Source organism: Grammomys surdaster, unplaced genomic scaffold, assembly GCF_004785775.1.
Source record: "Grammomys surdaster isolate TR1022 unplaced genomic scaffold, NIH_TR_1.0 167, whole genome shotgun sequence".
Lineage (NCBI taxonomy): Eukaryota > Metazoa > Chordata > Mammalia > Rodentia > Muridae > Grammomys > Grammomys surdaster.
Genome location: NW_021604615.1, coordinates 10,448,104 through 10,470,326, shown reverse-complemented (window position 1 = coordinate 10,470,326; position 22,223 = coordinate 10,448,104). Strand labels below are relative to the sequence as shown.

The window sequence follows — 22,223 nt, the reverse complement described above, 5'->3', positions numbered from 1 at the left end:
CCTTTTATGAGTTGTTCCTATGAGCTTGTGGGATGTTATCTTTCCCACTTAACCTGCAGGAGATGTCATTTCATTCCATGCTTGCCCCTAAGTAAGAATCTTACAGGAAGTGGAGACGGGGCATGGTGTATGTAGTTAAGTTGGGATGAACATTAGGATTAAAGATAGGTATGTGGTTACCTGGGAGAAATAGAGATATATACTGGGGAATGGAGACATGGAAACATAATGAGATACAAAGAACTTTTTAAAAAGGACAATATCCATGACATGTCCTACATTCATTAAAGATTATCAGTTTTCACAGACTGAATAGGCTTCAGGTGGATAGCTTGTCTGCTGGCAAGTTTCTTGGACAGAAAACGGTGGTTTGGGAAAAACTGCAGTTATTGTTTGCTATTTTGAATACTCTCCCCAAAATAATGGTTACACATAAGGATGACATTTGTTATAAGTTAATATTATATTACATGAAACAGATATTTCAAATGGTTGGGATTATGAAATGGAGAATGTTAGAACTGTAGGGCAGGGAGGAATTCTGTGAGACATTGTCATTTAAACATGGTGGGGACTTCGAACTCACAGCAGCTGAGGGTTCCTGCATAAGAAAGACCTGCACAAGAATGAGTTTAGAGTATATTCTACAAGGGATGGAAGAGGAGTTGATAAGATCCTGTTGTTTTCTGTAATTCTATTGGTACTTCATGGTTGCTAGGAGAAAGGGTGTGATTTTACTCAGTGGTGTTGCCAGTGAAAAGTATACCTCCCAGTAAAGATCCCCTTGTCTGTACTTATGCCAACTCCAATGAAACACAGTGTTTCCAAACTCCCAAAACAGAAGAAGGAGGAGGAGGAGGAGGAGGAGGAGGAGGAGGAGGAGGAGAGAAGGAGGAGGAGGAAGAAGAAGAAGGGAGGAGGAAGAGGAGGGAGGAGGAAGAGGAGGAAGAGGAGGAGGAGGAGAGAAGGAGGAGGAGGAAGAAGAAGAAGGGAGGAGGAAGAGGAGGGAGGAGGAAGAGGAGGAAGAGGAGGAGGAGGAAGAGGAGAGAAGGAGAAGGAGGAAGAAGAAGAAGGGAGGAGGAAGAGGAGGGAGGAGGAAGAGGAGGAGGAGGAGGAGGAGGAGAAGAGAAGGAGAAGGAGGAAGAAGAAGAAGGGAGGAGGAAGAGGAGGGAGGAGGAAGAGGAGGAAGAGGAGGAGGAGGAAGAGGAGAGAAGGAGAAGGAGGAAGAAGAAGAAGGGAGGAGGAAGAGGAGGGAGGAGGAAGAGGAGGAAGAGGAGGAGAAGGAAGGAAGGAGGAGGAGGAGAAGGAAGGAAGGAGGAGGAGGAGGAGAAAAAAGAAAGTAGGAGGAGAAGAAGGATAAGAAGAAAGAGGAGGAAGAGGAGGGAAAGAAGAAGAAGAGAGGAGGAGAAAGAGAGAAGAGGGATGAGGAAGAGGAAATTGAGTCTGTCTATAAAGAAAAGTTTCAGTAGGAGTGGGAGGAGAGAGAGTAGGAAAGTGTAATAGGGTAGACATCTAGCATACTGTGCACATATATGAAGTTATCAAAAATAAACAAAAGCCAACACATGAAAAACATTCATTTATTTATTCATGTGTGTGTGTGTGTGTGTGTGTGTGTGTGTCTATCCGAAGACAATGTAGTCAGTTGAATTTTCCATGTAATTTAGAAGTTATTAGCTTTGATTTAGATGCGCAGCTGAGCTTGAGCAATCCGGTCACCTTTGTACCAGCCTCCTTTGTGTTCATATAGCAAAGTTCACAAGGCTGAGTAATTTATGAGAAAAGACATCCATCCGGCTCACAGTTCTGGACTTCTAAAAGTGGCATGGAGTAGGGTCATTACTGGTGAGAGTCCCCTGCACATCAGGAAGTATCATGGTGGGAGCTTGTTTGAGAGAATTTGATCCTATGATGAGTCAAGAAGCCAGTGAACTTGGAAAAGCCTGACTTCCTCTTCCAACAGCTTTGTTAGCTCATGAGAACTACCCTGGATCCCAGGAGAAGGCAATTGCTTTCAGGATAAGAACTTCCAGACCCCTACCCCCAGCTCTTAAAGATTCTCACACCTTGTTTCTACAAGGAGACCATGTTCCCAGCACAGAAGCCAGTGAAGGGACTGCCAGGCAAAGCACAGAATATTTTAAAAGAACCTGTGTGTGGAAGAAAAGAAGTCAGGAAAAGTGGAGAGGAAACAGAGGTGGGCAACTGCACATCCATGCCTAATTCCTGTGGGTCTTGATTATCAAAGCCATTGTTGAGATGGTAAAGAAGTAGCCTACCTTTGTCCTTTTCTCCACACTCACCTGAGGTAGAATGTAGGATTGGTACATGAACACACAACAAAACAAGCATGCTGTTACTAGCCTGTGTCTAAGTGAAAGTCATCACCCATTCCCTCCAGCATCTCTCTGATACAGTGTTTGACACTGAACTATTTTCTACCATTTCAATAATTCTTCCACTGTTTCTCATGAATCTTTTGCATCCTTAAAATTCTGAAAATGTGTGTACTTTTGACAGACATGAAGAAGGTGATTAATAAGTCTGTCTATGAGATGAAACATAAAGACAAATTTTAACGAAGTCTCGTAAGAATAAGCATTTTTTTTTCTTCTTATCCTTTCAGCTGTGTCCTGTGGAATTCCAGAGGCTCCAGGAAATGGCTCGTTCACGGGCAATGAGTTCACCTTAGACAGTAAAGTGACTTACGAATGTCATGAAGGCTTCAAGCTGGATGCCAGTCAGCAAGCCACTGCTGTGTGTCAAGAAGATGGCCTGTGGAGCAACAGAGGAAAGCCACCCACATGCAAACGTAAGTGTTCATGTCTGATTGCATGTCTATGGAGTCTCCACCTGGACTCACTGAGAACATGCGTGAGTTTAGCTTCTAGAATACAGTTCCCTTCCCAGCACTGTAAGAACTTGGACTCTTTGATCCTAAGAACACAACTCCCACAGAGACAACTCCCACCACTTAAAATGAGCTGTGTAATCCTGTATGTTAGCCCAGTAAATTCTATGAATTCCATCACAATCTATAAAATGTAACTTACCTCACCAAACCTTATTCTTGCTGCCATCTTAAATATGGGCAGAAGCTCCTGGCATTGAACTCAACAACAACAACACTCAATGTAAGGTGTGAAAATGTGAAGCAGTGTGAGTTCTGGCCTCCATTTCTCACATGGTTGAGGTCTTTGAAATAAGAGGCATTGCTTCACTTCTGTCATTTACCATGCACTCTTTATGCCTATCACGGGATGCCAAGGGAAACATCAATTTCATTTGTAATGTGGAGTAAGACTTCTAGGAAGCTATTTTCAGTGCACAGTAATATTCTTACAAGAGTCAAACATTGGGTGAGTAAAGGGAAGGGGGGAAATGGTATAATTATACTTTAATTAAAAATAATAAATATTTTGAAAAGAAAAATTATTCAAGCATGAAAAGTTTGAATACAGTGTAAAATATAGACTTAAATGGTAGAAAGCCATGCTGAGAAGCCAAGCTTAACAAAAGTTATACACACATGCCTACAGACATGTGTACACTCATGTATACACATATGTACATATGCAAACATAATTTATACATCAAGAATTTTGTCACAGACATATTAAAAATTTTTTACCTGGAATTAAGTTGCCCTTCTAGTATTTCAAAACTTAAAAATATATAATATTATTTTTACTTTAATGATATTTTAGTAACAAATGTCTAATTGACCTTTGATTATAGAATTAGTTTTCTTTTGTCTCTGTATATTTTAGTTATGCTAAAATTTTAAACTCTGGATAAAATGTACACGAGTTTATGCAAAATCTTTATCAGGACAGAAAAGCAAAGTCAAGTCTCACCAGAAGGCTCACTGCCATCTCTTACTTTAGCTCTACGGATCCAACATCCTTTTCTGGCCTCCAAAGGCTCCTGCACATTGATGGTGCACAGACATTCAGGAACACAGAAGAGACACATGTAACAACCAACCAGTCTTTTTCAAGACACTGTTTGTACTTAAAATGTATACCTACTGGGTTGTTTATCACCTTCTTTTTCCCTGTTACTGTAAACAGTCAAAATCCTAAGAAGACTAGGAGTAGTCTTAGGCACAAAGGGTAAGTTCAAGTTACACACTGATGGAGAACTTGGCTCCCTTCACACTGTGGGGGAGTCATTGGGCAATAGACAAGAAGGTACCAGGAAACCAGATAAAAGCAAGCCTTCTATATATCAATCAGTACCTGCAGCAGTGGCCATGGGTGTTCCCTATTACTTTTGAACAGGAGACAGAGAAGCATGAGGGAACAAGCCAGAATCTGACAGCCACCATGCAGAGCAGGACAACCCACCCCATCCCATTCCTGGATAATTCACTTCACCAACCATCTGTGCTAGGAGAAGGAAGAGGAGGAGGAGGAGGAGGAGGAGGAGGAGGAGGAGGAGGAGGAGGAGGAGAAGGAGGAGGAGAAGGAGGAGGAGGAGAAGGAGGAGGAGGAAGAGGAGAAGGAGGAGGAGAAGGAGGAGGAGGAGAAGGAGAGGAGAAGGGGAGAAGGAAGGGGAGAAGAAGGAAGGGAAGAAGAAGAAACAGGAGAAGGAAGGGGAGAAGAAGGAAGGGGAGAAGGAAAGGGAGAAGAAGGAAGGGGAGAAGAAGGAAGGGGAGAAGAAGGAAGGGGAGAAGGGGAGAAAGGGAGAAGGGGATGAGAAAGGAGAGAAGAGAGAGGAGGGAGGAGGGAGAAGGAGTAAGAGGAGGAGGAAGAGGAGGAGGAAGAGGAGGAGGAGGAAGAAGGGAGAAGGGAGAAGGGAGAAAAGGGAGAAGGGAGAAGAAGGAAGGGAGAAGAAGGGAAAAGAAGGGAGAAGGGAGGAGAAGGGAGAAAAAGGAGAGAAGGAGAGAGAAGGAGAGAAGAAGAAGGAGAAGAGAAGGGAGAACCTAGACCTCGAGGGCCTTCAAGCTCTCCTGAAAACTAGAACCTTGTGAGGAAACTCATTCTTTTCTAGAGTCCTTTGTAAAACCAATAGAGTATGTATCCAGGAACTGAGACTACGGGTGGCTCTGTCTTTATTACCCACACTGAAGGCTACATTAGACTCAGTTACTTGTCTTTGCTCTAGGACAGACACAGAATAGTAGCAACAAGCCTAATATTTTTGAAAACAGGCATTTATTTACTGTCTGTCTGAACAACTATGTCCAGGAATTGCATTCAAGACATTAAACTTGACTGTGCTATAAACCAGATCAATGGTGAGTAAAGGGAAGAGCTTAGCTGCAAAGGTGCCTATATCCCTCCTCAGCAAGGCTCAGCTTTTCATTAACCAGTGACTAGAATCTCCCCACCCTATTTCTCCAAAATCAACAGAGAACACCAGGAAGACTAACCTACCAACACCTCTAATCTGATCTGAAAGCAACCACACTTGAGAAAGCAATAAAGTCAAGCTTCAACTCAACAGGGCAGCCTGTGCATATCAGACACACGTCGATGAAAAAAGGCCACATGCTAAGGTTTCATAATAAAAATATAAATGCTATAAAAGACCCAGAAAAGCTATCTTCCCTAAATCCACCAATCTTGGAAAAATGTTCTTACTGAGAATTACTTAGATAAACCACAAGACACAGAACTTAAAAGAGCAATCATAACTTCAATCAATTGATTATTTCCTGAGCTAATAGTCTTGCTCCTTGGGCTTCTGAAGTTCCATGGCTCAGCCCATTTCCCTCATGCCCATCAGTGCAGGCTGCTGGCAGGCTGCAAAGACTCTGCTTCAGCTGTGAATGCGAAGGACAGGGATGATTAAATTATTTCACTCCAAAGGTATCTAATCATAATTTTACAAATCTAATTAAATGTGCTCCAACTAAATGTGGTAATAAGACATACTTAGCCACATGAGTATGATGTGGGGAAACTGTTTAAAGAAAATAAGAAGACAATTATATTCCACACTTATGGGATGATTAGACAAACAGGGAAGAGTCCTGGTAAGGACCAAATACAGAGAGAGCACTTTATATTTCTGGTAGCAGCCTTGCCATAGTATGAACGTCTCCAGGGAAAGAACAGCTGGCCTTGCTGCTTTGCCCCTGTCTCAAATAGTCAATAAGAAACCAGACTCTTTCTCCACAAAACTGACAGCCAGGCATTAGAAATAGCTCCAAAATTGAGAACGCATACCACTTTTTCAGAAGACCCAAGTTCAGTTCCCAGCACTCATGTTGATTGGCTCACAACCACCTATAACTTCAGCTTCAGGGAACCTGATGCCTTTTTCTGGACTTTAATGATACCTTCATTCTGTGGCAGACAGACAGACAGACAGGCAGGCAGACAGACAGACAGACACACGTGATCACATGTGCATACACACACATACAAACAGATAAATAGATGATAGATGGATGGTAGATAGATAGATAGATAGATAGATAGATAGATAGATAGATAGATGATAGACATATACACATGAGTGCATGTGCACACACACACATGCAGATAGACAGACAGACAGACAGATACATACATACATAGATGATAGACAGATAGATAGATGATAGACAGACAGATAGACAGACGTAGAACAACCTTATTTATTTTAACGCAAACTAAGATTTCCCAGGTCAAATCCAAGTGTCTTCTCTGCATCCTTGAGATTCAGAAGTTGGGAAAATGTGTTTGTTGTACAAAGACATTCTTCTTTGTGATTTCAACTCTTACTTTGGGAAGTACAATTAGGTTTTGGTGCAAAGATTGTATCAACTGTGTCAACAGTGAGTGGGTTACGCCATGTCGAGTCTGTTGGGATGAACTGCTACGAATGCTCCCTAGGTTGAGAGGGAAAAATATGTCCCTATGGTGGTTGTTTTCTTTATGTAACAGAAGAGAGCCTATATTCCTGGAAAAGTACAAACAGAAGGAATTTCAGGTTTGTGGATAACTTTGCACACCCTACAAGTTGGGACATATTTAACTATAATAGAATCAACCATGAAAATTTAGTCAGTTGTCAACAATGTACTGATTAAATTCATAGTAACATGGACTTGTTTTCCTGTGTTCCTCAGTTATATCAAATATTTGTACCTTCCTTCAAAGACTTTGTTATTTGTTTGATGTTTGTCTATTGTGGTATTTATATCCCCCATGATGAATGTAAGAAGGTTTTGCCTACCATCTATTTATAGTAATTACGGAATGAATTTTGCTTTTGGTGTTGACAAGCAAAGTATAAAGCAGAGAGACTCTGAGAGATGCTACACAGGAGGGAAGTCTTGCCTGAGTTGACCGGAGCCTTGGCTGTCTTGTTTGTGTAGTGTAAATAATATAATGAAGATGATGATGGAGATGGTGGGGATGATGGTGATGGTGTAGTCATGGAAATAGAGGTGATGGAGGTGACTGTGATTGTGATGATCATGTTGTTGACAGACATGGCACCAATACAAAATGAGTTACACATCTGGGCAGTAGCTGTCCTCTCATCTGGAGTGTCAGGTAACTAGCAGCTGAAAGAACCCACTCTTAACACATTTCTATCAGAATGAAGGCATGTTGTCTTGAAAACCACAGCACATGGGCCACTTCCAGTGCCTCTTAATCCTCCAGTGAGAGACGCATTTCCATGTGTCACTCAGGTAACCTGAGACTCAAGCCACTGCTGCCCTGCTCCATCTCCCTCAACCCTCAAGGCTATGAGCCGAAGTGCACTCTGTTTCCAGATGTTGTCACGTTTGATCGCTGAGCTCTGGGAATTGCATGATCCTATAAGTTTCTCCATTTTGCTTTGCCCTATTCTTCTATTTGGTGTAACATCCGGAATGAAGATGTTAGTAGAATGCACAACTCCGTGAGTATTCACTATCGCACCTCAAAGCAGTCATGTGTCTCTCACCTCTGCCCAACACATTTGATCTTTTAACCTCCACTCGCTTAAAATTCTGCTGAGGTATATCCACTAGAGTGGCGTGCTGGGGAGAGGTGACCTTGTGCATTCCCTCGGTGACAGGATGGTGAAAGCTTCAAGAACAGTTACTAAGAACCAGAAAAATCTGGCGCTTAAGATGCACATTATTAAGTATCAAGTTTATGAGCAAGAATGTCTTTGGGGGATTGGTTTCTAATTCTTTACTTAAATCAACCTTTATTTTTCATATTCATGGCATGCAACATGGTACTTGGGGTGCATACAGACAGACAACCCACATGTATGAAAACAGCTCCTCCCTGCAGGGATGCAGATGTAGACACAGGCAAACTCACAGATGCTGCCTCATCCACCATTACACTCCGGGACTTTCCTTTCCACCGTCCGGGCTGTGTGACTCAGGATTTCACCACCTAACGTATGCCATGGATCATTCAGATAATAACTGTGAGCGATTCATGCTTTGCATAGTCTGTTCTACAGATCAGCTCTGAAAACATAAAAAGCACAGCAGGAAGCAGTTTCTGAAAGTATGTGCTCTTTCTGCAGCACACAAAAGACAAGGTGGACTTTACTGTTAATGCCCACCCAGGTCTCCAAGTTTCCTCCTGGGTGATGATCCTCATTCCTTTGTGCTCTCCTGTGGTGGATCGTGGTCCACTACAACCCCAGAGTGCTAGTGTTTGTTGTGACTCTTAAGACAGAGGTCATTCACAGACACCGGACAGCATGCTGTATAATTGTTTTGTTGTTGTTGTTGTTGTTAATTTATCACTGGGAATCATCATTGATGCCTCCCATGCAATATTCATAGACTGCATTTCACTATTGTACACATAGCATGCTGTTCACGGCTATCTGTGGTTTCACTGAGAATAGCCTCCATGACAGGAAAACTATCTTATCTTCAATTTTACCTGTAAAAACTATGAAAAAAACATAGAATACATAGTGGTTACAGTATTAATAAGCTTGTCACCAATCAGAGGGCAAGAGACACAAACAATTAAATTAGAAGACAAAGAAAGTGAACTAAACATTGTTTTCACAAAGAAGCAAGACAGCTGTGGACATGTAGGATTGGTGCTGAGGATAGAATTAGCCAGAGGAAAACTGTCCTTCCACCTTGAGCCAATGCACAACCCTCCCTGGAAGCAGAGATTGTGATAGATCAGATGATTAGAAATCTGGAGTTAGTTCTAGAAGCACGTGCTGGCAAAGGGAATGCCTTTTGCCACACTTCGCTGCGTTCAGACTTCCTATGGTTGAGGGCTTTATGGACATAGCTAAACATATCCTAGCCATAGAAAGGCATAATTTTGACTATTAAGCAAACCATTTGTACATCCATGGTCACATAGGATAGCTGCTGAATCTGCAAACATCTAAGAGACATAACCTTTAGAATACTTTTAAATTACTAATTTTTTTTTGTATTTTTTTAACCTCATATTTTTACTCCAAAGTATCTGTTCTTTGTAGTTTATTTGAAGGTAGAACTGAATGTCATCATAGGAGACAGATTTTGTAGCATTTCACACAGCAGATTCAATTACAATGAGTGTGGGTGAAATTTAAAAGCAAAATTCATTCCATTATTATCACTCCGGGAAAGTTACAATTTCTCCAGCTGTTGTTTCTGAGCTCATGACTGACCAAGCTGGCCCCTCCCCTTGTGTGAGTAACCAGCTGACAGTGACAGATATCAAGGAAGGAAGCTTTGTGCTTAATGCTGTGGTTCTTGCTTCTTTCTAACTTGCAAAACTCATTTAAATTCCTAGCATACTTTTCATAAACAAACCTATACTTGCATAGCCTCCAAATAGTTTGTGAATCTCAGTCTGTCTGAAAGTTCTCTGGAGTCTACTGTGTTAGGGCTGTGTCCAAGCCTACAGCTGATACTGCAGCTACGTTCATGGCTCTGCACTCAAGAGCTTCTGGCTTTTTTTTTTTTTTTTGTCTTGGAGCATAGTAAGTCCTTCCTTTAAATTACGATAATAATCATTTTTTTCTACAATGGTAATGATGCATGCCTATTTTCACATGCTTTCAGAAGCTATATTGTGGGCAAACGTTCACATGTGTTTATTTGTGCATGTATGTTTACATGTACATACATGTAAATATGCATGTGAGTTTCCACATGTGTGTATGTATCTATAAATGTACATGTGTGAGGATAGGTGTGTGCTCATGTACCCATCTGTAAATGAGTGCATGTGTGTACACATATGTGACAAATGACGAAGAAATAGTATCCTACCATTATATCTCAGTCTGACTGCAAGACCCTTTCCATGCCTGTAGCAAGACACTAGCTCCCAGACAGTAGCTCCCAGGCTGGAATCCCAGGATGCCTCCCAAATGATTACGTAGAAACAGAGAAATCGTGAAGTAAGAGTTGAGAGCATCCAGGCCACACCCCACAATGAGTTTCACATACCATCAGTCCCTACCTTCTAGAGCAGTAACAGGAAGAGCTGTCAGGAGGCCATACTGACGCTGAGGTGTTTCTCTCACAGCGGTGCCCTGCCCCAGCATCGAAGGCCAGCTGTCAGAGCACGTGCTCTGGAGGCTGGTTTCAGGATCACTGAATGAATATGGAGCTCAAGTTCTCCTCAGCTGCAGCCCTGGCTACTTCTTGCAGGGTCAGAGGCTCTTGCAGTGCCAAGCCAATGGGACCTGGAGCACTGAAGAAGACAGACCCAGATGTAAAGGTAAGTGAGGGTGGGCCCTCCCACAAACAGGGTGCAGAACTCCAGGATACAGCATCATTGGAAACACCTATCAGGACCCCATCATAATCCTGCTGACTAAAGCAGAGCCCTGTGTTAACATGGCAAGCTCAAACAGGTGCTAAAGGATCAAATCCCTAACACTGGGCTCCTTTCTTAATGACAGTATTTTATAAACTTCAGAAAATTAGAATAGTCACATATTTCACATCTGAGCTTAAAGACAAATGAAAGCACGCGTTTGAAGAGCTGGCTAGTCTTCTGCATGAAAGCCGTGACAAACTTCTCACTAGAATCTTGGGAAATAGTCTTTATGCTGAAGGAATCCGTCCTCCACAATGGCTGTCTTGAAAAGGGAGATGATTATACTCTCAGGTACATGATGACTGGTTAAATATGAATAAATAAGAGACAAAGCTGACACTGTTCAGAGCGCCTTTTGATTTGTACACCTCTGATATCCAATCTTTACTGATTGTTGACAGGAAATTATCAAACATTGAAACACACAGTTGGACTGTGTGAAATTTATGCAGTACACAATGTAGGAAGAATGGAAGTAGAATAAAAAGGAGAGAAACAAAGGCGTGTGTGATTAGGTGCTTTACATAATAACTTCCATCTGACTTTTAATACAGGAAATGCTAATTCTTCATGTAAGATAAGCTCTTCCCAGGAACCTAGGGATAACTATGGAAGGATGCTGACATGAAACATTCAAGTCCTAAATACCCTACTTCCCTAGGACACCCTTCCCAAAGCTGCTGTCAGTTTGGCTGTGATGGTTCCTGGTGGCTCTGATGGCTCCTTCCTTTAGGTATCCAATGCCCAGCTAGGATCCCACAGTTAATTTTCCCTGCCATCATCCTGATACACTCTTCCCACACTCATGCCACTCACCCATATCATTGGCTCCTTAGAGCCTCTTTGTGATTTGGGAGCCCAGAGTTAGGTCTGTCAAGAAGAGACAAGAATAGCGCAGAGGCTCTGACATGATGACTTTGACCTCTCTGAGGAGTTCATGGAAGGCCTTCTGTAGATGCAGCAGGCTCTGCATACTCTCCTAGCCCTGATTCTAAGGCTCTATGATGTGTCCCTCTCAGCCTATGTCAAGATCTTGATAGGCAGGGTCATCTTGATACCACTGCCTGAAGGTGCAATTCCAGAATACTTTACACCTACAAGTGAGTCTTTGCAAACCTGGGGCTTTACTGATTCTTGAACCAAACCCAGAAGCAGCAAGGTACCCTTTTCTAGAAAAGAACACAGAACCAAGTCCAGCTATTCTGGCGCTATGCTTGTCCTGAGGTTCTGGAAATCAATTGTCCTGACACACACACATGCCTTTGCTCTTTAACTCCATCTGATGTGTCAGGAGCCACACATCACCTGTACCCACCTTCTGACTCCACACGTGCATGCTGGAGACTCCTTGTTGCCACATGTGGCTGAATATGAGTTCAGTGCCACATGCTGCATTGTGTCTCATTTGCATGACACCATAGATGCACATATGTATTTTATAGACTCAGTAGAATCCACCTGAAATGACGCTTTGTTTTAGATGTATTATTCATGTCTGGATTTCAGGTTGTCCGTCTTGGCAAGGACAACCCCTTTGCTGTGATTTCATCTTGTCTCTTCTGCATCTCGGAAACCCTTGCCATCTTATAAAGACAGAATGTTTACCCAGATATTGTTCATGGATCCAGGGTGCCCTGGGAGAGTGTTTTGAAGATGAAAATCTATGTCTGAGAAAGACAAAGAAGGGCCCAGGACCTCTTGGGACTCCACTGCTGTCTTAGTCACGTTTCTTTTGCTGTATGAGGTACCATCATCAAGGCAACGTATAAAAGAAGTTTAATCAGGCTTAGGGGGCCATGGGTTACTGCCCAGGACAGGAAAACAAAGGCATGGCCCTGGTTCAGCAGATAAGAGCTCACATCCTGATAGTCAAGCAGGAAATAGAGACCTAACTAGAATGCCATATGCTTTTGACACTTCAAAGTACACCCTAGTGATGATATCCATCCCCCAATCAGGCCACACCTCCTAATCTTTCCCAAATAGTTTCACCAACTGGGTACCAAGTATTTAAATATATGAGCCTATAAAGGCCATTCTCATTCAAACCACCACAGTTATTATCAATTTTTTTTCTATTTATGCCTTTTGGAATTTTTTTATTGAAAAAAAGTTTGCTAATTTTTAGAGACTCCCTTTTGGAAACATAGATGCATCAGGGCAGTCACTCCTGACTTATTGTGGCAGGTTATGGTGCTGTCTAGCAGTCTAGACCTTGTTTGCTCTTGCTAATGCTTTGAAAATGACACCTGGGAGTTCAGAATATTCTCCAGCCTCTTCCCACAGGCCCTTGTGGAGAGGGTCCCTAAGTTCAGAAACAACTGTGGTCAAGGTTACAGTGCAGTCAGTACTACAGGAAGAGCTGTGTCTGTGGCTGGGCAAACACTTGTCCCAAATGTAGAGGTTCCATGTGACACAGATGAGTCCTCAGGTTCTGTGTCTGACATTCGATCGGCCCACGAGTTCTGAATATTACATTGGATAAACTCATAGGTTCTGCTTGTGACATTAGATGAGCCTGCTGGTTCTGCATTTGATATTGGATAAGCCAATAAGTTCTGCTTGTGACATTGGATGGAGCCACAGGTTCTTCATGTGACATTGGGTGGGTCTACAGGTTCTTCATATGACACTGAATGGGCCCAGAATGTCTTTTTTTGACATTAGGTGGGCCCACAGGTTCAGCATGTGACAAGGGATGGACTCATAGACGTAGCGTGTAAAGTTAGATGGATCCACAGGATTTGTGTGTTCCCTCCCCGGGGCTGTCCAGAGCTGCCTTTATGGTGCTACTGGAGTCCTGTCTGGGCATGAGTCTGACTGGGTCTGCCCACACTCACAGGCAGAGTATGGGTCCTTGTGATTATGGCTGGTTCTCAGCGTATGAACTCAGATAATGGGATCCACTCTCAGATTCTAACATATGTCCTTCACCCTCTCCGGCTTCATGGTTTCCATCTCTCAGAAGACAGGAACAAAGTGGCCTTTTTAAGGGCTCATCTTTCCAGGATAGCCTCACCCTGTCAGTCTCACCCATGAAACTAAAAGTGAACTGACTTGGAACCTATAGACAGCCCTGTCTGAATAAAACACTACACTGGAGATTACACAGAGGTCTGTGGCCAAGGGGAAAAGCTTGAAGATTTCTTGAAATTTTTCTTCCCTATATTATAAATTGAAACAGCTAACTATTTCAAAATATTTAAGAAATTTTAACAAAAACTGAGAAGATATAAATGGATATTAATTTATATAAAATAACAAGTCTCTTCCATACCAATATAAAATAATATACTTTTTTAAACAATAAGGATTTTTTTTTTAAGCAGAACAATAGCTTGTGAGAAGAGTGTCCTTTTGAGTCTCTATGGGATGAGGCTGCATGGGTGTGGCTGAGCCCTCCCTGCTTGCTCAGAACTTCTTTGTGCCATTTTAGTGGAGGCATAAAAACTCAAGTAGTTCATAGTCTAGAGCTGAGTAGAAGGTGGACTCTGACAGGATACTGGAGACTTCTGTAGTCTTGAGCTGTACTTTGGAGAAGCTATTTGTGATGGACACATTGTTCAAATGTCCAGGCATCTCATTTCAGATGCAAAGGAGGGGAGAGATGCAGGAACAGCAATAAGCACACTCAGTTAGCTTTTGTCTTCAATCTCCCTCCCACCTGTTCCTTGTGCCCTCATGAATATTCATGTTACTAGGTATCCTCCACAGCCAGCTTTCCTTTAGTATCTAACAGTACTTCTCTTTCTAACAAATAGGGAAATTAAGTCAGACAAAAATCTCCTCTCTCAGAACAATCAGAGTAAGTAGGCTGCTGAGAAGGAGTCAAAGAATCCCAGGTCTGACCCTTCTGAAAGTGAAGGAAAAGAAAGAAATTAGGATGTTACATATTCATTTTCTAGAATCTACAGAAATCAGTGAATGTGTTAGTTTGTTATTTCTTATGAAGTTATAGTTTATTGTAACTGAAATTTTCTTTATTTTTTATGTTCCCTATTTTATCCATACACACTCGTAAAAATACAAAACCAATACTGGTAATAATATACTTTTCTTTGAAATGGGATCACAAAAACCCCAGGAAGTTCAAACACCATTCAATTTCTCAATTAAACATACTTAGAATGACACATTTTTCTAAGCCCGGTTTTCTAGCCTGTGACTAGATCCCTACAGAAGAAACCATTGCTTTCCATATTGTGCTGGGACAGAATCAGCAGCATCTTCAAATGTGTTGTCATGGAAACCATTGGTATAGCACTGGAGCTGTAATTTATAAGGTTTTAGTTACCTGTGGCTTATCTCAGAATGGCCAGGCAATGAGATGTGAAGGGAACCTACTATTTTCCATTATGTGTCTGCTCAGGATCCTGAGTGATAAGTTTCCTGGTTTGCTGGTCACCCCCATCACAGCTCTCTGAGAACAACTAAGTTCTCTAGCTTCTTGGGGTTGGGGATGGGGGTGGGAGTTGATATTATCACTCCAAGTGATTCTAAGGTCTCAGAGTCCCTGTGTGTCCACAGCACAGGAGGAAGAAATCTTCCCGCTGAAGTCCTCCCTCTGTAGGAGGAAAACAAAATACACATGCAATGGGGAATCCAGCCATTCTTTCTCTCACACTTCATATTGTTTATATTTAAAAAGCAAGAAACATGCTTATTGTGGAGATCCATGAATCAGAAATCTTTACAGTTTAAATTTTATGTATATACAAAAGGCCAAACTAGACCTTTAAAAATGTATACAGAGAATATCACCCATGCCCTAGACTGTCCCTGTTGCCTAACTACTAATTCCAAGTTTTCTGAGAGTGGATCTTTACCAAACTGAGGTGCAAGATGGCTTCTTTGGTTTCCAGTTGCTAGCCAGAGGCATGCACGGACCGATGGCTAAACACAAAGGCAGAGGTCTATCCACAAAAATCAGCACAGACATCCCATCCTCTTGCTTGAGGACGACTGTTACTCTATTATTAGAGTGGACATTGTACATCATGGCTTGAACAAGAGAGACTCAGCAGTAGCTCTAGTGTCTGCTCACTGCTGTACAGGCAGCTGTTTCCATCATGAGCATGCTCATTTTGTATGAGGCCTTCAGCCTTACACCCAGTTACAGATCATAGCTGGGGGCCCGTAGGCCTCACACAGTGACTTGGGTTGTAGTCCAACACTACTCTCTTATGCGTTTACAATCATCTCCAGGTCTCTGCGCATGTCCTGCCTCATCTCACACCTGGCAGAGTGTACTGCTCTTTGACTGTTCATGGTTACTTTAAGCTGCGTGTGATCATGGAGCTGTATTGACTATAGCAGTCGAAAGCATCGATGTTTAAGATTGTTTATAAGGGTCCATGCTGCTGACAGGAACGCCAGCTTCATGGTATGAGAAAACACATGCTATCAGGCTACTGGTTCAAAGTAGATCTCACTGTGAATTCTAGAGGAGGGGGGAAAGAAGTGTGCCTATGAGGAGTGGCTTGTCACCCACCACTATGGTAGAAAAATAACATTCGGAGAGCCCTCACAGAGTGTCCTCTGGGTCAGCTCAACTTAGCACCTTTGCTGTGCAAAGACACCACATGGGTTCTGAGAGTACTGTGAACAGTGAGTGTGGACATGTTTTGAGTGGTAGGGGAAAAGCACAGCTAATGAATCCATTTTTGGACCAGAAGGGAGGCTAGCATAGAGATAGGCTTTCTCCTTGTTTTGTGACAAGGTTATTTTTAGTGCTGATGGTCTCCCCAATTAGGCTCTTCCAAGTTGCTCTGCCACCCTTACTAATGAGCGGGGTTCACAGCCAAGAGAAACTCTAGGCTTAGAATCCCATTATCCAGCTGCCCAGAAGCTCAGTGGTTGTTCTGTTAGTTGCTTGTGATCTAATGAGCCTCATTAGAGGATAGACTTTAAATAGTCTCCTCACCAGGATAATTCGAGCCAAGGCTGAGAGGATAGAATCCCATGCGCATCTTCTCCCTGTTCTTCCAATAAAGGTCTGCGGAGCTCTCAGCTAGGAAACTGGTCCAGCCTTGTCATTGAACACATCTCTGATAAGCACTGAAAGTTTCAACATGAATTGCTAAATATCACAGTTCAAGGTAGGGTTCACTCAGTGTTTGGAAAAAGGCTTAGAGAAAAGTTCACAGCAAATTATAAAAACCTAAATCCCTCTTGAATCCATTGACATTTGATATGGTACATGCTAGCAAATTATTGAAAGCTCACACTTGCCGCTGTGAAGGTTTAGCTTAGCAGTCTCTCGGACGCTAAGAAATGTGGAGGCTCTCTCAGCAAGATTTTGTCTGGAGGTGGACTCCCGATTCCTGGCAAGTGACCCCTATAGATCGTATCTAGCAAGCCAAGCAGGTCTGCCTGTTTACTGAGTGAGAGTCATATCTTATATTCAGAGAAGCTGAACGAAGAGGGGCTATTTCAATGGTACACTCATATCATTTTTCTTCCTCTGACTCTGTGCTAGATTTTTTTTTATCACAGTGACAAAAACCCAAGAAAATGGTTTTTTGAGCAATTTAATTTTATTTTGTAATTTGAGATAGGATCTCTCATCCAGTAGACCAGGCCTGCTGGGACTTTATGGCAATCCTCTAGCCTCAGACTCCAAAATGGTGGATGGGATTATGGACAAGAGTCACATTACCTGGACGAGAAAAGCAATTTCAAAAAGGGACAATTTCATTGGGTCATAATTGCAGAGTTTCCCATGGGTCTGTGGCTTGTACACCTGTATTGCTGTTTCGAATGTAGTGAGACCTTACTGAGTAGAACAGAAGAATAAAGTTGTTCATCCAAGGTTGCCAGAAAGCAGAAAAAAACAGAGGAAGGTCATAGGTAAGGTATGTCTTTCAAAGTGAATAAGATGTATCTTTCAAAGTACCCCCTCTCTAACTAGGCTCATTCTCCCTAATCTCTACAATATCCCAAGAGTTCATTATGAGGTTTAATCCATCAGTGGATTCATTCTAGGATGAGGTCAAAGTCCTCATGGTCCACTCACATGTCAATCATGGCTCTACTGGTTGGGCTCCAAGTTATCAATGCTCCAGCCCTCTTGGGTCAAGACCATTGTGGTTTACATGTGAGATTTCATACAGACTTGTTTGAATACTTAGTCCCAGATGGTGAAGTTGTTTGGGAGGTTTTGTAGCCTTTAGAAGTCATGGCTTTATTGGAGGAAGTAGATTATCAGAGGGTCAAGCTTGAAGGTTTGTATCTCTTTCTGCTGTGTTGTCGGCTGGGGAGAGGTGAGGAGGATGCCTCAGGCTCCTGACACACTCATTGGATAAGGATCCACTGCTTTCAATAGCACCATGCCTTTCCCACCATGAAATTGTAAGCTAAAATAAATCTCTTTTCTGTAAGTCACTTTTATAAAGTATCCTGTCACAGAGATGAGAAAATCAACTAAGATACCAACTACCTTGTTGACTCAGTTTCTTAAATAGTCTTCAGCATAGCCTTTCACTGTCCTTAGCCATCCTCAGTCCCATCAGACACCAGAGACTGTCAGGAGGCTGGCCATGCTCACCTGGCTGAGCAAAACACTTTCCTCACGATTATGTTCTCTCCCCATCTCTTGCCCATCTACTGGGGTTCAGAGCTCTGCCTTTTTGTCACTTCCTGGCATGGCCTTCTCCTGCACATGCCATTGCTTAGTAAGTGATCTTAACATTTCTCCTTGGGTATCTTTTCTAAGACCTCCACTCTTGTTTAAACACCTGTAAGCCTGTTGGTCAGTCAGCCTTGAAGGTTTTAGAATTTTTCTTCCTACTACAAGGTTCAGTAGGTTTTGTCCTCACGTGTTTATGCATCTGAGATGCAAATACATGGCTGTCATTAGTATTTCTACTGTTGGTGACCATTTATTTACCTCCATGAATGGGCTAATTTGGAGTCACAGAAACTATATGCCATCATATCTGAGACAGTAAGGATAACCTTAGGTCCTACAAATAACTGGAAAGAAAATGATCTAGGTGCTGAGTCAAAGGTGCTGGATTTCAACACACCAGGCTATGTTTGGGCTGGTGGGTCTTGGTGAAGACACTTTACATGTCCCTGAAAGGTACATGTTAGTGCTCCCACAGATGCATCATTCTTAGGGTGGGTATAGGAAAAAAATGGACAGTCTACTTGTTAGTAGATCATCTTGTGGGTTGCTGCAATTACATACTGAGTCCATTTTGAAGAAATGGTTATCAATCTGTGAGAATAAAAAAGGTATGGGCCACTGCAGGGACCTTGGTGGCTTTGGGATATGCTAGGACATCTGGGACTTTATGTTAAGAACAATAGAGAAGGAAAATCCAACTGAGACAACTGACCCATCAAGCCCCAGCAGACAAAACCTCACCACCTAACAGACCTCCCTGCTGCCTGCCGTTTAGGAAAACCAAAACCCAGACTTTCTGCTATCACTCAGACCTGGACTAACACAGTTTTTCTCTTCCAGTCATCTCCTGTGGAAGCCTGTCCTTTCCACCAAATGGTAACAAGATAGGGACGCTCACTATGTACGGAGCCACTGCCATCTTTACCTGCAACACCGGCTACACACTTGTGGGCTCCCATGTCCGGGAGTGCTTGGCCAATGGTCTCTGGAGTGGATCTGAAACAAGGTGTCTGGGTAAGCTACTCGTAAGTTCCCATGTGGTGTAATTCAAATAAACCTTGAGAATGGATCACAGTATGGGAAGTGTGGGGCTTCTGGCTCTTAAGTCTCTGGCACCCTTGCTGAGTCTGGCCATTGCTGTGGCTACCTACCTCTTTCTAACTCTCAGAGTGTCTGGCAGTCTAAGAAATAAAGGATGGTCATGTCTTATGTCTTCTGGCATATAGTTTGCCTTGTAGAGAGGATGGAGAAATGGCTCTATAGTTAAGAGTGCTTATTGCCCTTACAGAGGACACAGATTCAGTTCCCAGAACTTAAGTCATCAGGTGGCTCACAACCACCTGCTCCATGAGATTTCTTCTTATTGCTGAAGACACTGAACTCACATCCATACACCCACACAGAGACACAAATATACATCTCATTAAAAATAAAAAATGAAATCTTTACATTAAAAAAGCAATCTCGTAGAGGACTGAGACTGTATGGTACTCAAAGACTTTCACAAATTTAGCACACAGGAATAGGAATTTCTAAAAAGTTATACAGATTTTACATTTTCAACAACTTAAAATCCTACCGGGGAATTGAGGTGTTAGTCATCAAACCTAGGAAGTACTGTGAGCTTTTTAAAGTTGTACATATATGTAATATCTTGGCTTTGCTTTACTGTTATTCTTTGATAATTTGAAACAGTGGAGGATGATGTTTCTCTGCATCAATGTGGACAAAGCTTTGACTGTGCAGTTCAGATATGCCAGTATCTCAAAATTGTTCCAACCTATGTCTTCATCACCACTTCAGTGTCATCTATAGCATTTTATCAGTACCCTACCTATCACCAGTATCCCAGCTCCTTCCATCTGCTCAGGCTTCTGTCACCTCTCTCTATCACCTTATTGCTTCAGTACCCCACTACCTCCATTACCCAGCTTCTCTCCACTGCCCCAGCTCTCTCTAGTACCCTACCTCCCTCTGTCATCCCAACCTCTAGTATCCCAACTATGTCATCATCTCAACTCCCTCCTACCCCAACCTCTCAGTCCCTCCCTCCCTCCATTACGTCATCCTTTCATTTCCTCAACTCTCCATTATCCTAATTATGTTTCTCATTCCATCTTTCTCTATCACCCTAGCTTTCCACTACCCCACCTCCCTTCATCAACCTTCAGGGTACCATCTCCCTCCACCATCCCATCCTTCTATCATTTCATCTCCTTTTCTTATCCCTCTTCCTCTAATCACCTCAATTCTTCAGTATCCTATCTACCTCTACTACTCCAGTCCCCCCCACCATTCCACCCCTCTGTCACTCCATCTCCTTCCATCGCCCCACCCTTCTAGTACCCAGCCATGCTCTATTTCCCCAGCTTATTGCAATGAGTTCCTTTTCCATTGCCTTACCTTTCTCTAGCATCCTCCTATATTCTAGTGCCTGTCTTATCCTTAGTCTTCCAGAACCTTAGTCTTAAGAACCTTTCCTGAGTGTTCTTAAGGACTTAGTGGCCATTGTAAAACCCTTTCAACATGGCAACCTTGGTAGGGAAAATATCTTCTCTTTCTACTTCAGTGGAATTTAGTACCAAAGGGGGTAGGGTGAGTGATTCAAACACACGTCTTGTGCTTTGGCCTGGTAGATACGTAAGTTAGGCTACATGGGAAGCTTGAGAAAATTAAATGATTTAATTTCTAAAACTGTTAAGGCTTAGTGTCACCTTATGTCCTATTAGTCCCAAATAAGCCTATGTGAATTCTGTTATCCTTCTATCCAAACTTAAGGCTCTAATCCCACAGGTTGAGACACATACTGGTCCTTCATTGTCACAAACGTGGTCTTGATAGGATGCAATCCATCTTGAAAATTTTTGGACTCACTTCTGAGTCCAGGAGATATTTAAACTGAACATAAGAAGAAAGGGAAGCCTCCAGGTTATAAAGAAGACAATTTGAGTGGTGAGAAATTGAATGGACTTGTCAAAAAGTAATGAAATCAGAGGAGCAGCATATTTAACAGGGAGATGAACAGCCAGGAAAGGGGTAAGATGGCACGTAGCCACTGTACGGCTGGCTAAATGATGGGCAGTCAATTTAGTATAAAGATTTTTCAGCTGAGCAAATATAGTTTCACATTGACCATTGAAACTTGACTGTTCGGATTCATAATCTGCCTAATATGATAATGAGTGTATCCCTGTGCTGGAGTAACAGATTGCTAGTGGGTTGATCACATATTCTAACCCAACAAGAATGTCGGCCCAGGAGAAACCACAGCCAGCTGTGCAGCCTGTGGAATATGTGGGTGAGTGGATGAGCAGGAAGGAGCCGAGCTGAACTATTGCCAAGGTAGATGGTGGGATAGTCAGACAGATGGATCAATAAAGGCACATTCTTAAACCTGGCACAGATACTGTATATCTGGCACCATAATTGCCGAAGAGTTCCGGAGCCCACATGCTAACTAGATGCCTCATGAGAGATAATATCTGTGAATGCTGTCTTTATTGATAACACTGATATGGCAGTTTGAAACCTTATTTTATTGAATTCATATCAGAACACAAAGTAAGTGCATGTTACCCCTGATACGGAAGAGAAAAATCTGTAGAGAAGTAAGGAGCTTGCCATGGTCATGTTTCACTAGTAATAAAAGTAACCTTGAAGTATAGGCTGTGTGGTTACAGACCAGGGGTTCCTGGTCAAAGTATTGCTCCACTGAGAAGTCCTTCCTCAAAGGGTGGTGCAAAGAGTAGTTGTACACTCTGGTAAACACTGAGCCACAAGGAGAAGACAGAGGGCCTGGGTGTGATGGGAAATGTAGTACCAATACAGAGGGCCTGGGTGTGATGGGAAAT

The 22,223-nt window shown here is 42.5% G+C and overlaps 1 protein-coding gene across 1 annotated transcript in view; it reads left to right on the top strand.

Annotated features, from left to right (window-relative positions):
• The window catches only part of Csmd1 (CUB and Sushi multiple domains 1), a 1,525,237-nt gene that overhangs the window by 1,450,998 nt on the left and 52,016 nt on the right, over nt 1-22,223 (top strand). The window contains exons 50-52 of the mRNA XM_028766288.1: nt 2,627-2,812; nt 10,446-10,640; nt 19,213-19,386. Coding sequence (XP_028622121.1) covers nt 2,627-2,812; nt 10,446-10,640; nt 19,213-19,386 — 555 coding nt within the window. The remainder of the gene's footprint in view (nt 1-2,626; nt 2,813-10,445; nt 10,641-19,212; nt 19,387-22,223) is intronic.